The sequence below is a fragment of the Diplotaxodon limnothrissa genome, linkage group LG16 (genome assembly GCF_057381915.1).
Source record: "Diplotaxodon limnothrissa isolate DT_005_m linkage group LG16, D_limnothrissa_male_GT1.1, whole genome shotgun sequence".
In the NCBI taxonomy this organism is placed as follows: Eukaryota; Metazoa; Chordata; class Actinopteri; order Cichliformes; family Cichlidae; genus Diplotaxodon; species Diplotaxodon limnothrissa.
In genome coordinates, this window is record NC_140611.1 from 3194589 (window position 1) to 3209016 (window position 14428).

Below are 14428 nucleotides of genomic sequence, written 5' to 3' on the forward strand. Positions count from 1 at the left end.
CTGGTACACAATCCCCTTTACCACTTGGAGCCCACAGGAGATAAAAGTGTTAGCCATTACCGCATAAAAGGTGAGGTATAGTATCAACGAGTGCACTTCAGTGACAAAGAGGTTGGCTCAAGTAAGGTGTACATACATGTGCAAAATAAAGCATTTCAAGTGCTGTTAAGTAGAAAAGAAATTACACAATTGTAACTATTACATGGCGACCGGGAATAACCAACTTATCCTAGCATCTAGGAAGGCACAAATACAAATGGATAAGTGCATGTAGATAACCCCGTAGGTCCTTCAGATACTTTTTTTTAAATGTAAACACTGGAACAATGAAAAAAATATAACTCTTTTAAACCATTGTAGCTAACAGTATAGGAGGCTGAAACGATTTAAACTTGAACCGAATCTTCAGTCCTACTTGGAACTGTCCATGGTAGGTAAACCAAGTTAAGTGATCCACACTCCATACCGGTCTGGAGCTCTGCGCCGACGAGTTGGTCGCTGAAACTGCTGGCCCGGGTGGTCTGGCTCACCCACCACACCCCCACCATTCTCATGGTCTACATGGGAAGGGGACGATGGGACAACCACAACCAGAGCGGGATCAGCTGCAACTGAGACAGAAGGCTGAGAGGAGCTGGGGCCATTGCCAGTTGCAGTAGAGAACAGACTGTGCAGACCCAGATCACGGTCTGCTGGGTCATCTTCTAAAGCTGGTGGTGGGACCTCTGTAGGGGACCACTGATGAGCCTGATCAAGGACCCAGGTATTGTCCAGTGGCTCGCGGCAGCGATAATGCTTTAGCTGGTCATGGTGGACAACTTTCACTTTAGACCTTGGGTTCTTCTGGATCCGATAAACTAGGTCATCCAATTGTCCCAGGACAAAGAATGGTCCTTCATACGATGGGAGGAACTTTCTGACCTTGTTCTTGACGTGACGTGTTCCTTTGATGAGATACCACACAGGATCTCCAGTCTTATACTGTGTGTGGCAACAGTTCTTGTCATATTGCCTTTTTGCGCGCTTGACTGACTCACCCAGGGCTTCCCTGGCGATGAGGTGGGCCAGCTCCAGCCGCTCACGCATTTGCTGCACATACTCTGGAACTGAGGGTTGGTTGCCTGGATCAGGAGGTAGACCTGCGACAAGGTCCACTGGCTCACTCAGTTCTCGGCCAAACATCATGAAGTTCGGGGTGAAACCTGTAGCACTGTGTTTGGTCACCCTGTAGGCCATAACAGCGTACGGGATCATCAGGTCCCAGTCCCAATGACAACGCTCTGCTGTGGAGGCCAGGATCTTCTGGAGAGTGGCACTGAAACGTTCAACCTGGCCATCTGACTGGGGTTGGAATGGCGTGGTATGAGTCTTATCTATGCCAAACAAACTGCACACCCCTTGGAACACATCAGATTCAAAATTGCGTCCCTGGTCACTGTGTAGTGCTTGAGGTATCCCGTAGCGGCACACCCACTCAGATGCAACGACCTCGGCAACGGTTGCAGCCCGTTCATCTGGGATAGGAAAGGCTTCAGTCCACTTTGTAAAGTAGTCTTGTATCACAAGCACATATCGGTTTCTGCGCTCTGTCTCATTCAGTGGTCCCATAATGTTCAGCGCAACGCGCTCCATTGGGGCTCCTACCCGGACAGTTCCCATCGGAGCTTGCGGTGTCTTCTGGGGTCGGGCCCTGGATGCACAGCTGGTACAAGTACGGCACCAAAGAGCGACGTCTTCCCTCATGTGATACCAATAGAATCGGGTTCGTAGTCTGGCCACAGTCCGCTCGACACCAAAATGTCCACCCACTGGCCCTTCATGCATCTGGCCCATCACTTCTGGTTGTAGCTTGCGTGGCAGTACGATTTGGGGATAGAACTGGGTCTCGTCAAGGCAGTAGAAGCGACGGACCAGAACTCCATCTCTGAGGTAGAGCCGTTTCCATTGAGCCCAGTATGTCTTAGTGGCTGGGCTGCATGGTGAAACGATAGTCCATGGGGGGCGCTCACTGCTGGCCTCCATCCAGGCGCGTATGGGTGCAATGTCTGCATCAGCGTCCTGGGCTTGGCTCAGCTTCCCCATGGTCCAGCCATGAAACAGAGAAGCAGTATCTTATCTTATCTTATCTTATCATATTATATACATTTGTACTTATGTAAATATGTATATTTTTTATAGTTTTTTCCTTTCTCTTAGTTTAGGTAAAAGTTTTTCTAGTATGTTTCTCACAGTCGGGGGGAGTATTTTTTAGCCAGGAAAAACATTTCACTGTATGTTGTACTAGCTATAACTACATGTGACAAATAAATAAAGAATGAATGAATGAATCTTCAGTATCAAGGGTTTTAGCCACATATACTTTCTCGGTCAGCTTTACAGTGTGTGTATTAGTGGACATGTTCTGGTGTGATATGTCTGTTCTAGTGTGAATTGTCTGTTCTGAGATGTCTGTGTTGATAGGAGTGTTTTGACATGAAATGTCTGACTTTGTAAGAGCAGTTTGGTCTAAAGTCTTTGTTTCTGGTGTGGTGGTGTTATGACTTACCCCCACTAGACACACCGCTGTAGTAGCCGGTTGTCCCTCCACCCTCACCGGACTCAGCAACAGGGAGCTGGTGTCAGAGTCCAACTCGCATTGAACTGCCTGATGACTGGTCCCCCCGAGATGCTTGGGGGGGTCCTGCACTCTGCATGGACAGGACTGGCGACAGGGTCTTCTGGAGAGGCTATCAGCATTGGTGTGCACTCGACCTGGACGGTGGATGATCTCAAAGTTGTACTCGGCAAGCTTCTCGAGCCATCGAGCTAATTGTCCCTCTGGCTCTTTCATTTTTGTTAGCCACCGTAGACTGCTGTGGTCTGTGCGCACTTTGAAAGGCCGTCCAAGGAGGTACTGGCGAAAATGTATGGGCAGAAATCTGTGCCATCAGAAACTGAATTTGAATAAGTTAAATTTGAATTTGAATTGCTTAGATTGAATCTGAATTGTAACTTGAATAAATGCTTTTGAAAACTGAATTTGAATTAGTCTAATTTGAAATTGAATTTATGGTTTGAAAATGATCATCACTAAATTGAAATTGAATTTTATATTTTGAAAATGAATTGATTTGCTTTGAAACTGCATTTTATCCTTTAAAAATTCAGCTCTCGAATAATTTCAGTTTCACTTCTCACCATTCAATTTCAGTTCTACAATTCAATTTCAGTTCCAAAATTCAGTTTTTTGGAACTTACATCCGGTTCCGGTTCAAGCGCAGATTAATAGAACTACATTTTACTAGCTGACCGAAAGTGTTACTGACGGGAATCTACAGCGTCTTGAGCTGAATTAAGACTTCAGAAGTCATTCGTCATGTCGAATGACCAGCGGATAAACTCTCAGGTTGGTAATAAATGTATTACATGTATAAGAACAAGCGTCATGTTAACAAATGATAGCCGTAAGGTAACTTTTATGCTTATTGTAGCTGTTAGCTAAAAACGCTAATTTAGCATAGTTTGCCCTGGATTCAGCTTTGACAACAAATATGATCGACTGTTTCTAGTAGAATTCCTAAGTTGTCATCTTAGACCCTCTCAGAGTACCCCCTCTGTATGCTTGCAGAGACCCCTACAGTAGGGAAACATGCAAAACGGTGTCCAAACTTTTGTGTTTTAGCTTTATTTATGTCTTACACAGCATCCCAACTCTTTAGCTAACTTAATAACTTTAGCTAAAGTGAATAGTTAGTCTAATTCATTAGTGCAGCATTACTGGGTCACCTCTGTTTGAAGTGATATAATATGATATACAACTATCAGTGTTTAACTACCATAATAATTCTTAGGGTACTGAGTGCATGCTTAATTAGATTTTTTTTAAAGCATACTGCTCCATTACTATGTTTGACAGGCTGAAGTTGTCGGGTCACCTCCTAAATCGACCATCTTTTACAGGTGTTTTGTGCCAGAAATGGAGTGTCCACTGAAGACTGAAGATACTGAATCTCTACGCCTTGCCATTGATCCCTCTTGTGCCTTCATCTAGACAAGAGACATTAACTTAACCACTCTCATATGCTCTGTACCTACATCACCTTCCCTGACAGTCGTAGCTTGGCTCATCTGAGGGTGAAATTATAAGAATGTGTTATTTTGCAAAGTGCTCTCTAGGGTTCCTAAATAAAATATGGCATTGAGGTCATTTCTTTTGAATTAATCCCTTCTTCTGAAATATAAGAACCTCTCCTGGTTTTAATGGCACTTTGGATTTCCTTACTTTCTGTTCCACTTCCAAACCCAAATAGATGCTGACAAGCTGACACAGTAACATGGAAGAGGGAAAGAAGTTGGAAAGGACTAGTACAAATAAACCCAATGCCTAACAATGAAAAATGTAAAATAAGAACAATAATAATAATAATAAAGATAAAAGATGAAGTAACAAGTTTTTAGTTTTGTTTATTCCAAATGATCATCCAGATGTCTGTGACATGTGATGACAAACACCGTAATGGAAGGCCTTAGTCATCACATGCACTCATCATATATTTTTGCATATGCTGAACAGGCAGTCAGACATGCTGTAACTGTGGGGTGGAAAACAGCATGAACACCATACGGCAGGGGTCTCAAACTCCAGTCCTCGAGGGCATGGAAAAGTTGCATGACACTTTGACCCTTGAGGACTGGAGTTTGAGACCCCTGTCATATGGAATATGACAGGTGTGGTTGAACTGCATGAAGACTCTGAAGTTTCTCTTCTCTTCTGGCAGGACAGGAATGTGGCCTTGTCCTGTGAGCCACTGTAAGGATGTACTTAGAGTAGAACTGGACTGTCACCGGCCTCAGGCTCTTCACCCTTTTCAAAGACAAAGCAGTCATTTAGATAAAATATTAGATATTGTTTACCTGTAAATGCACAAAGAGAATTTAGAAATGTAATTATTGTCAAGAGTGAACAAGTACTGATAGTGTAATCTACAGCTGTGGCCAAACGTTTAGAGAATGAGAAGTGTTGTTTGCTTATTTACAAAGTTTGCTGTTTCAGTGATATTTGTATATCACATTATACCACTTCAAACAGAGGTGATCCAGTAATGCTGCACTAATGAATTAGACTAACTATTCACTTTAGCTAAAGTTATTAAGTTAGCTAAAGAGTTGGGATGCTGTGTAAGACATAAATAAAGCTAAAACACAAAGGTTTGGACACCGTTTTGCATGTTTCCCTACTGTAGGGGTCTCTGCAAGCATACAGAGGGGGTACTCTGAGAGGGTCTAAGATGACAACTTAGGAATTCTACTAGAAACAGTCGATCATATTTGTCAAAGCTGAATCCAGGGCAAACTATGCTAAATTAGCGTTTTTAGCTAACAGCTACAATAAGCATAAAAGTTACCTTACGGCTATCATTTGTTAACATGACGCTTGTTCTTATACATGTAATACATTTTTTTTTTTTTTTGAAACGATGATTTATTGATTTTGTCAGAACAACACGAACAGCAACAAGTCAGCACAGCCAAGCACAAAAAAAACAAAAACAAAGCAAATGCAGGTATATGAGTAACCAGTACACACGCCTGGGACAAAATATGTAAAGCGTTTCACATTCGAAGTCAAGGGAAACAATAAAAAAAAAAAAAAAAAAAAAAGAAAAAAGGGGGGGAAAACACAGACATTAATCAGTGTGTTTAAAAACAAACTGCGAGTCCCCTTTATGTAATAGCACAGTAAGGTCATGAGGTAGGTGATCAAGCAGAGGCTGCCATATGCTACAGAATGCATTACAATTGCCCTTTATGATGGCACTGAGGCGCTCCATCGGCAGCACCCTGAGCAGTTCTCTGTACCACTGTGTAACAGTAGGGGGCCGTCTCTGAATCCATTGAAACAGTACACATCGCCTCGCCAAATGTAAAAGTTTACTTAACAAAAGCATCTGTACAGAAGACAGAGAGAGCCCTTCTATAGATAGACCCAGAACGAACAGCATAGGGTTCAGTGGGATCGTTCGGTGGAAAATAGAGCAAAGCTCTATAGCAATATTCTTCCAAAATCTAGTAATTAAAGGACATTGCCATATGCAGTGGTAATAGGTCCCTACAGCCGTATTGCACTTCACACAAAGAGCAGAAATCTGAGGGTGAATTTTATTTAGGAACTCCGGCGTACGCTGTAGTCTATGTAAGATTCTGTACTGGCTTTCCTTTAGTCTGTTACAGGGAAACAATTTCATGGCAGATCTGAAAGTTTTGGACCATGCTTCCGCACCAACCTGAGCTTCGAGGTCGGTTTCCCACCGAACCCTGGCCTTATCAGTGGTTATAAAGTTCAAAGACAACAATTTCCCATAACAAAGAGAAATAACATGTAATACATTTATTACCAACCTGAGAGTTTATCCGCTGGTCATTCGACATGACGAATGACTTCTGAAGTCTTAATTCAGCTCAAGACGCTGTAGATTCCCGTCGGTAACAATTTCGGTCAGCTAGTAAAACGTACCGTATTTTCACGACCATAAGGCGCACTTAAAAGTCTTAGATTTTCTTCAAAAAGTACGGCGCGCCCTATAGCGCAGTGCGCCCTGTGTGTTGTAAGGAGGACGTAGTAGAGAACACCATGAGAACGCTAAATGGTGAAGTGTGGGGGCAACCCTGAAAATGGCAAAGAGACACGCTTATGAAGCACATTTTAAACTGAAGCCCATCAGCTACGCGGAGGAACATGGAAATCGAGCAGCGGCGAGAGAATTTAAGATTAACGAATCGATGGTTCGCAAATGGAGGAAGCTAGAAAACAAGCTCCGGCAGGTCAAGAAAACGCAGCTGAGTTTCCGCGGACATAAGGCGAGGTGGCCCGAGTTGGAGGAAAGACTCGAGCGGTGGATCATCGAGCAAAGAACGAGTGGGAGAAGCGTTTCGACTTCACCATTCGACTAAAAGCAGTTTCACTTTCACTTTTTATGAAACGGTGCCATTTTTCCATCCGGACCAGGACTACGGTAGCGCAGCAACTTCCAGCGGATTATAAGGAAAAGCTGGCCATCTTCCGCTCCTACTGCAGCAAACACATCGGCGACAAAAACATCCAGCCCAGCCACATCACAAACATGGACGAGGTCCCGCTCACTTTTGACATCCCGGTCAGTCACACTGTGGAGAAGAAGGGGACCAGCATGCTAGCGATACGCACAACGGGGCACAAAAAGTCTTCTTTTACTGTTGTGCTTGGCTGCCATGCTAATGGACAGAAACCGCCTATGGTGATTTTTAAGAGAAAGACTTTGCCTAAAGAGAAGTTTCCAGCAGGAATCATCATTAAGGCAAATGAAAAGGGCTGGATGGATGAGGAAATGATGAAAGAGTGGCTGAGGGAGGTGTATGTAAGGAGACCAGGTGGTTTTTTCCACGCATCACCATCGCTCTTAATCTGTGACTCTATGCGTGCCCATCTCACAGCCGATGTGAAATAAAAACTAGTGAAACAAATGAACTGTGAGCTTGCTGTCATTCCGGGAGGCCTGACAAAGGATCTCCAACCGCTGGACATCGGTGTGAACCGCCCGTTCAAAGTAAGGCTGCGAGCGGCCTAGGAGCGATGGATGACCGATGGAGACCACAGTTTCACCAAGAGTGGAAGGCAGCGCCGGGCGAGTTACGCCACAATTTGCGAATGGATTGTAGATGCTTGGGCTAACATGTCTGCTGGCACTGTTGTTCGAGCTTTCGCAAAAGCCGGCATCATTTCCGAGGAGCCGCACGGCACGGAAAGTGACTCTGACAGTGAAGAAAGTGAACCTGGCATGTTTGATGGAGATTTAGCACAGCTGTTCAATTCAGACACAGAGGATGAGGACTTCGATGGGTTTGATTGATGATAAAAATGTGAGTACCAAACTTTGTTTTGCTCCTGCTTTATTTTTAAATACGCACACTTGTATGCTTGTGTGTTGTTGATGATGACGATTACTGGTAATAAAAATGTGAGTAAGGTACCGAACTCAGGTTTGCTCCCGCTTTATTTTTAAATACGCATACGGTACTTGTATGCGCCCTATGATCCAGTGCGCCTTATGTGTGTGTTAAATACAGTAATTGCACACATAACTGAGACTGCGCCTTTTAGTACAGTGCGTTTTATGGTCGTGAAAATACGGTAGTTCTATTAATCTGCGCTTGAACCGGAACCGGATGTAAGTTCCAAAAAACTGAATTTTGGAACTGAAATTGAATGGTGAGAAGTGAAACCGAAATTATTCGAGAGCTGAATTTTTAAAGGATAAAATGCAGTTTCAAAGCAAATCAATTCATTTTCAAAATATAAAATTCAATTTCAATTTAGTGATGATCATTTTCAAACCATAAATTCAATTTCAAATTAGACTAATTCAAATTCAGTTTTCAAAAGCATTTATTCAAGTTACAATTCAGATTCAATCTAAGCAATTCAAATTCAAATTTAACTTATTCAAATTCAGTTTCTGATGGCACAGACTTCTGCCCATAAAAATGGGACGTGAAATCCACGACGGCTAGTAGTTCACGTCGTGTGGTGCAGTAGTTTTGTTCAGTTCTTGATAGCTTACGATTGCCATATCCCAGCATATGCTGTGCAGTGGTTTGCCCATAGCTTATGGCTTCATTAAGGCTACTGGAAGGCATACATTGCATGGGTGTATTTAACATTGCGTTAAATTGAGCCGGTGTGCTGAGTACAAAACTGTCCATGTGAGCGGAGGAAAATGGGTTTGAGTCTGGAAAGTGGATTTTCATTTGGGGAGTAGGGACTGGATAATAGTTCATGCTGCTGCCAGTGTTTCTCTCACGGCCGTAGCTGCGGCATTCAGCATCAACGAAGGGATTAGTGCGGGAAAACTGCGGCTGGGCAGGACCATCGGGCGGCGCGAATACACCCTCTCCATTAGCATGCGTGTTAGCACAACTTTCGGCACACAGGAATGGGTTCATATATTCACATTTAGTCACAGCTCTGTCTCTGTTAGCTTCCCTAATGCTCGCGGCACCCTCGGAGACACTGGTCAGCGACATGAACGGGTTGGAGTAATTGGTCTCAAGTCCGTACTTTTCGGGAGAATGGCGAGCAGCGGCCATCGCGAATTAGCTTAGCTGCGGGCTAATACACTTGTAATTACAGTCACTCGGCTTTATCGTTAGCCGCTTTAGCCTGTCGGTTTTTCTCTGTGCTCACCACTTCTTTAACAACGTGAGAGGGTCCCTTCGTGGTCGCCAGTGTTAACCATTCCTCGCCGTCACTCCCCTGACCGTGGTCGGGAGACACGAGGGGAGATGCTTCCTCCAGGGCCGAAGTTTGTCCTCCTTCGGGGTTAACTCCCTTCACTTTTGTGGAGTAGTGAGGCAGACAGAAATCAGCCGAGGCACCGGAGAGTACTGAAGAGATGAGGCTTTAATAACAGTACTGCACAGTTCGGAAACACACTGCATAGCCTGTAGCCCGTTAGAACGCTGCTCCCGGTCGCCCTCTACCCATGACACACTCTCTCACTCTCTTTTCCCTCTTTCGCTCCCCGCGTTTCCTTCACGCGCATGCTCACACACACATTACATACACTCCTTACTGCACCCAGTCACACACAAGACAGCAATTCCCGCAACACATAGTTTAAAAAGGTTCAAGTTAATCCCACTAAATGGGACAATAGCACCACCTACTGTCACAAATGTCACCCTACATTGACTAAGAAGGGCAAAGAATTGTGGGTAATCCTCAGAGTAGTGGAGGATTCATGCTGGTTGTCCACGAAAATTAACCATTCTATGTTGTTGCCTTATAAAAGGGGTTGTTGGTACAAAAGAAATTTAAAAACTGGATTATAGATGGCAGACAGTTGGTGTCATAAGCCCCGCCCTCTGTTCAAAGATGGTCGCCCACAGTGGACATAGATGCTTCTTTCACTCCTCTTTCAAACCATCTGTCCTCTCTGTCCAAAATGTGAACATTGGCATCCTCGAAAGAGTGTCCTTTATCCTTAAGATGCAGATGGACTGCTGAGTCTTGTCCTGTGGAGGTGGCTCTTCTGTGTTGTGCCATGCGCTTGTGAAGTGGCTGTTTGGTCTCTCCAATGTAGAGGTCTGAGCATTCCTCGCTGCACTGTACAGCAAACACCACATTGTTAAGTTTGTGTTTTGGAGTTTTGTCTTTGGGATGAACCAGGTTGTGTCTGAGCGTGTTGCTGGGTCTGAAGTAAACTGGGATGTCGTGCTTGGAGAAAACTCTCCTGAGTTTTTCTGAACACCGGCTACATAGGGGATGACAATGTTGTTGCGTTTGTCTTTCTTTTCCTCCCTCGCTGGTGTCTGATCTTCTTTTCTGTGCCTCTTTGCTGACTTGATGAAAGCCCAATTAAGATAACCGTTAAGATAAGCGTTTCCTTTACATGCGTGTGTTCCTTCTTTTTTCCTTCAGGCTTAGAGGGAACATTTTCTGCCCAGTGATGCAAGGTGGTGGGAGTAAAAGAGGTGGTACTGGTCCATGTGTGTGGGCTTCTGGTAAACTTCAGTGTTGACGTTTCCATTCTCCTCAATGTGCACAGCACAGTCCAGGAATAGCAAACAGTTATCCTTTGTGTCTTCCGTGGTGAACTTTGTTTTTATCCACAGCATTGATGTGAGCAGTGAGGGATTCCACTTCTTGTGTCTTGATTTTGACCCAGGTGTCGTCTACATATCTGTACCAGTAGCTGGGTACTCTCCCTTTGAAAGAGCCAAGAGCCATTCTTTCCACTTCCTCCAATGGCATGTCCTTTCTTGGCCTTGTTGGTGATAGAATGAGGAGTGTTCCCCACAAGGGGCGCTAGGATGGTGGCAAGGTGTTTGGAAATGTTGTAGGTGGCTGAGTTTATACTGCTATCAATGGGTCTGAGTGGGACTGTGGATCTTTGGAAGATTTTACAAAATACAGCGTATAGATGATGGTATGTTGAGCAGTCAATGACTTTATCCTTTTTAAGTTCTTGTAGGCAACTGATAACTTTCTTTTTGTTGATATGGTGATGTTATAGTCTTTGCTCAGGGATGTAACGGCCTTCTTTTCTTGTATTGTGATGTTAGACGGGGGAACTTCAAGAAACTTAAAGAAGTCCAGATGCTTTTCTTTCCAAGCTCAGACTACAATGACCTGGATGACTGAGAACCTTCACAGATGCTGAAGAGTTACCTCAACAGTATGTTGGCCTAATAGTCACAGTTTTGGTTCGGCTTTCAAAATTCTAGGACTAGAAATTTTTTTAAAATGCCACCCGATGATTGTACAGTGTTAAAATATTTGTTGGGAGGTTCCATTTGGTTGTTAGGACATTAGGATTAATCTTTTATCACAAAAGTGCTTCTGCTCCTAAGAAAATAGGTGGATGGGTGGACAGATGGGTATTAAAATATAGGCAAAAAAATCATAGGTAAGTCGTGAGGACTAAGGGACATGGTTAACTGTCAACAGGGGGATTAAAAATATTAATGAAAAATGAATACATGATATATTAGCAAAACAGCTGGTTGAACTTTGCACATTTGGTCAGATTTCAAAGAGAAGTGGTAGTGGTTGAGCCTGCAACTGATCCACATGTATTTATTTAAAGATTGGATTTGACATTCCTCTACATCATCAATGCTTTCTGTGTCAAAGGTGTTATTGAAAACTCTTCCACACTGCAGGAGAAAACTTATCTGTTATAATGACACAGGCATGTCTGTTTTGCCCTGTTTCCACATAAAGTGCATCTCCTAACTGATTAGTTAAAAGCATAACCAGTGTTAGCTTATCCAGCTAATCTCCCATCATTCTCTCATCAAAAGAGTGGAGGTTTATCCACATTCCACATATCCACATTCCACAGCTTTATGACAGAACACTGTTTGATATGAAAAGAGAGATCACTTTCACTTTGGTACAGTTTAAATTAGATATGAAAAGTAGACACCTATTAATGCTAATTTACACCATGGAGCCCCACTGTAAAACAAAACTGTCATAGATTTAACACTTATGAAGCTGGATTTAAGAAGTGTTTAAAGTTTTTAGACACAACTTTGTTCCAGTACAGAATGTGGAACTCTCTAGACTGGCTGGTTGGTGGTTGCAGTTAATAGACTTACATTAGTCTATGTTAGCCAGCTAGTGACAGAACTAGTAACTCAGTGAATATGGAAACTAAAACTAAAGAGCAGAACATTTTAAAATACCTTAAATGATACCATGAAAGATCAAATGGCAACCTGTGATGAACCTAAAAGCTTGGAGGAAATTATAACTTTGGCCATTTTGGCCAATACATAGGGAAAGACACTACAAGTCCCGACCAACTTCCAGTTATAGCCCCATTTCTGCTTCCAGTGGTTGATTCTTCTCATCTTTTTGTTGTTGTTGTTTTTTTACAGTCCCCCAGCTGCTAACACTGAAGAGCCAAAGCAGTTGGGGAGAGCTAACTTAAAATCAGAGGAACTGATTATATTTGCGTATATTGTGGTTAGCCACCAGCCTGCATCCCAATAATTAAAGATGGGGAAACTGGCAGGCAGGGTCAAAACTTCCCCACATTCAACGTTCTGTCAACATAGGGCATGATAATTTGAGGCCTGAACAAAACTGTCTGGACAAACAACTAATTCACCAGCTTAGAATTGCCCTCGAACCTCTGGATTTACCCATGGTTGTCACAGCACATAATGGTCAATATTTTACCACCAGAACTCACCAGAGAGTGCCAGCTCAGCTGATTCCTTCACCTAATCACTATAAAGTGATCAGATTCTTTGTGTTCTTTGTTCTACCCACAATCCCAATTTTCTGTGGCTCTCATGGTTAGAAAAATCCTCACATAAACTGAGCAAAAAGTCACAATTACAGATGGAGTCACTTCTGTTTCTCACATTGCGTGCAGCCTACCTCGCCACCTACTCAGTGTGCTGTTGAGCCACATGTCATATAACTCAGACACTTGCCCCTGAATAACAGGTTAATTCCTGAAAATAGAAACCTAAATGTGTTAAACGATGTGTTTTAATGTGACGAATAACCACAGCAGAAACATACTGTAGTGCTGATAATCATGCTTTATTAAAGAAATAACTGGAGGAAAGACTCAAGGAGGGTGCGAAAATAGTCAAAACTACAACTCAAACTTCAATCAAACCCTTAAACTGCAGGGCGACATGTGGGACTTGTTGTTGAACGCAGCAGTAGGTGGTTTCATACATCTGCTTTGCCGCACCCACCTTGACTGACAGGTGAACTTCTAAAAACTAGCACACAAACACACTGCATACCTCCGAGAGACAGCTCTGTTTCTGCAAACAAGCACAGGAGGGACTCTTATTTAAAGTGATTGGCCAGGTTGGTGGTACAAGTGAAAAGTCTCATCAGTGGTTGTTTGCCAGATGCAGAGCACAAAATATAAAAGAAACACTTGTGCTCAGGGAGTGCAGGCCGCTTGCACTCTGAGCACGTCAGTGAAATAGCAGTACGACAGAATCAGTCGGAGTGCGAGGTCCAGTCATCCTGCTTACATGAGGGTAAATGCAAACAGCATTCAGGATCTCACACTGCTTTCACAATGCTAATGCACTGCTCTCTAAAGCAGTGTATTCATAGTTTTGTCTCTGATTGAGTTAACATCAACAGGGAGCCTCTCTACCTGTTGAGGCAATCTTAAGACTTCAACTTATCGTTGAGGCACAAAGTTTAGTTTCTTAGTTTAACAGAGTATTCGTTCCTGTTGGAACTTTCTCCTGTTAAACCATATACAGTTTCATTTTGTTTTAGTTAATATTATTGTCATAAATAACAATGCATACACTTCCCATAACCGGTAAATTCGGCTATATACATTATGTACATGTCACAGAATAATGGATCAAAAATCCTAAGTCACAGTTATCCAATATGGTACATTTTATAACACCTTTAGACTTTAGTCTAGTTTGGCAAAAATTAATGTCAAGATAGTTACAAAAATAGTTCATATTTACAAGAACAGAAATCCAGATCTTTATCAAGTAGATTCTTTTGCTTGATTAAATAAAAACGCATGAGAAAAGGAAAAAGGGGAAGTTTTGAAGAGTTGTTTTTTTTTCCTTACACCGATCGAATACTAATGTGAACAGTTGCTGTATCAGATCCCAGCTCATTTGACAGTTTGAGGGTGTAGCTTCCAGCATCCTCCTTCTTCACCCCAGTGATAATGAGCGTGGTCAAGTCCTCAGTGGTCTCAATATGGAAGCGTCCGGCAGCAGTCAACTCAATCCTTTTGCCGTCGTGCGACCACTCAATGTGTCTGGCATCACCAGAGAAGGCACAGGCGACTGTCAGGACTTTGCCAGGCTCAATGCTGATGTCCTCTGGCAGAGCTTCAATCCTTGGAGCAGAACCTGGAACCCATGATATATGCACAGAACAAGAACCTTT

The 14428-nt window shown here is 43.1% G+C and overlaps 1 protein-coding gene across 7 annotated transcripts in view; it reads right to left on the bottom strand.

Moving 5' to 3' along the window:
• Positions 1-13041: 13041 nt before the first annotated feature.
• ttn.2 (titin, tandem duplicate 2) overlaps positions 13042-14428 on the bottom strand; it is a 219954-nt gene continuing 218567 nt past the window's right edge. For all 7 annotated transcript variants that reach the window (XM_085373731.1, XM_085373730.1, XM_085373729.1 and 4 more), the window contains one exon: positions 13042-14391. In XM_085373731.1, the coding sequence (XP_085229857.1) occupies positions 14099-14391 (293 nt within the window). In that variant the 3' untranslated portion in view covers positions 13042-14098. The remainder of the gene's footprint in view (positions 14392-14428) is intronic.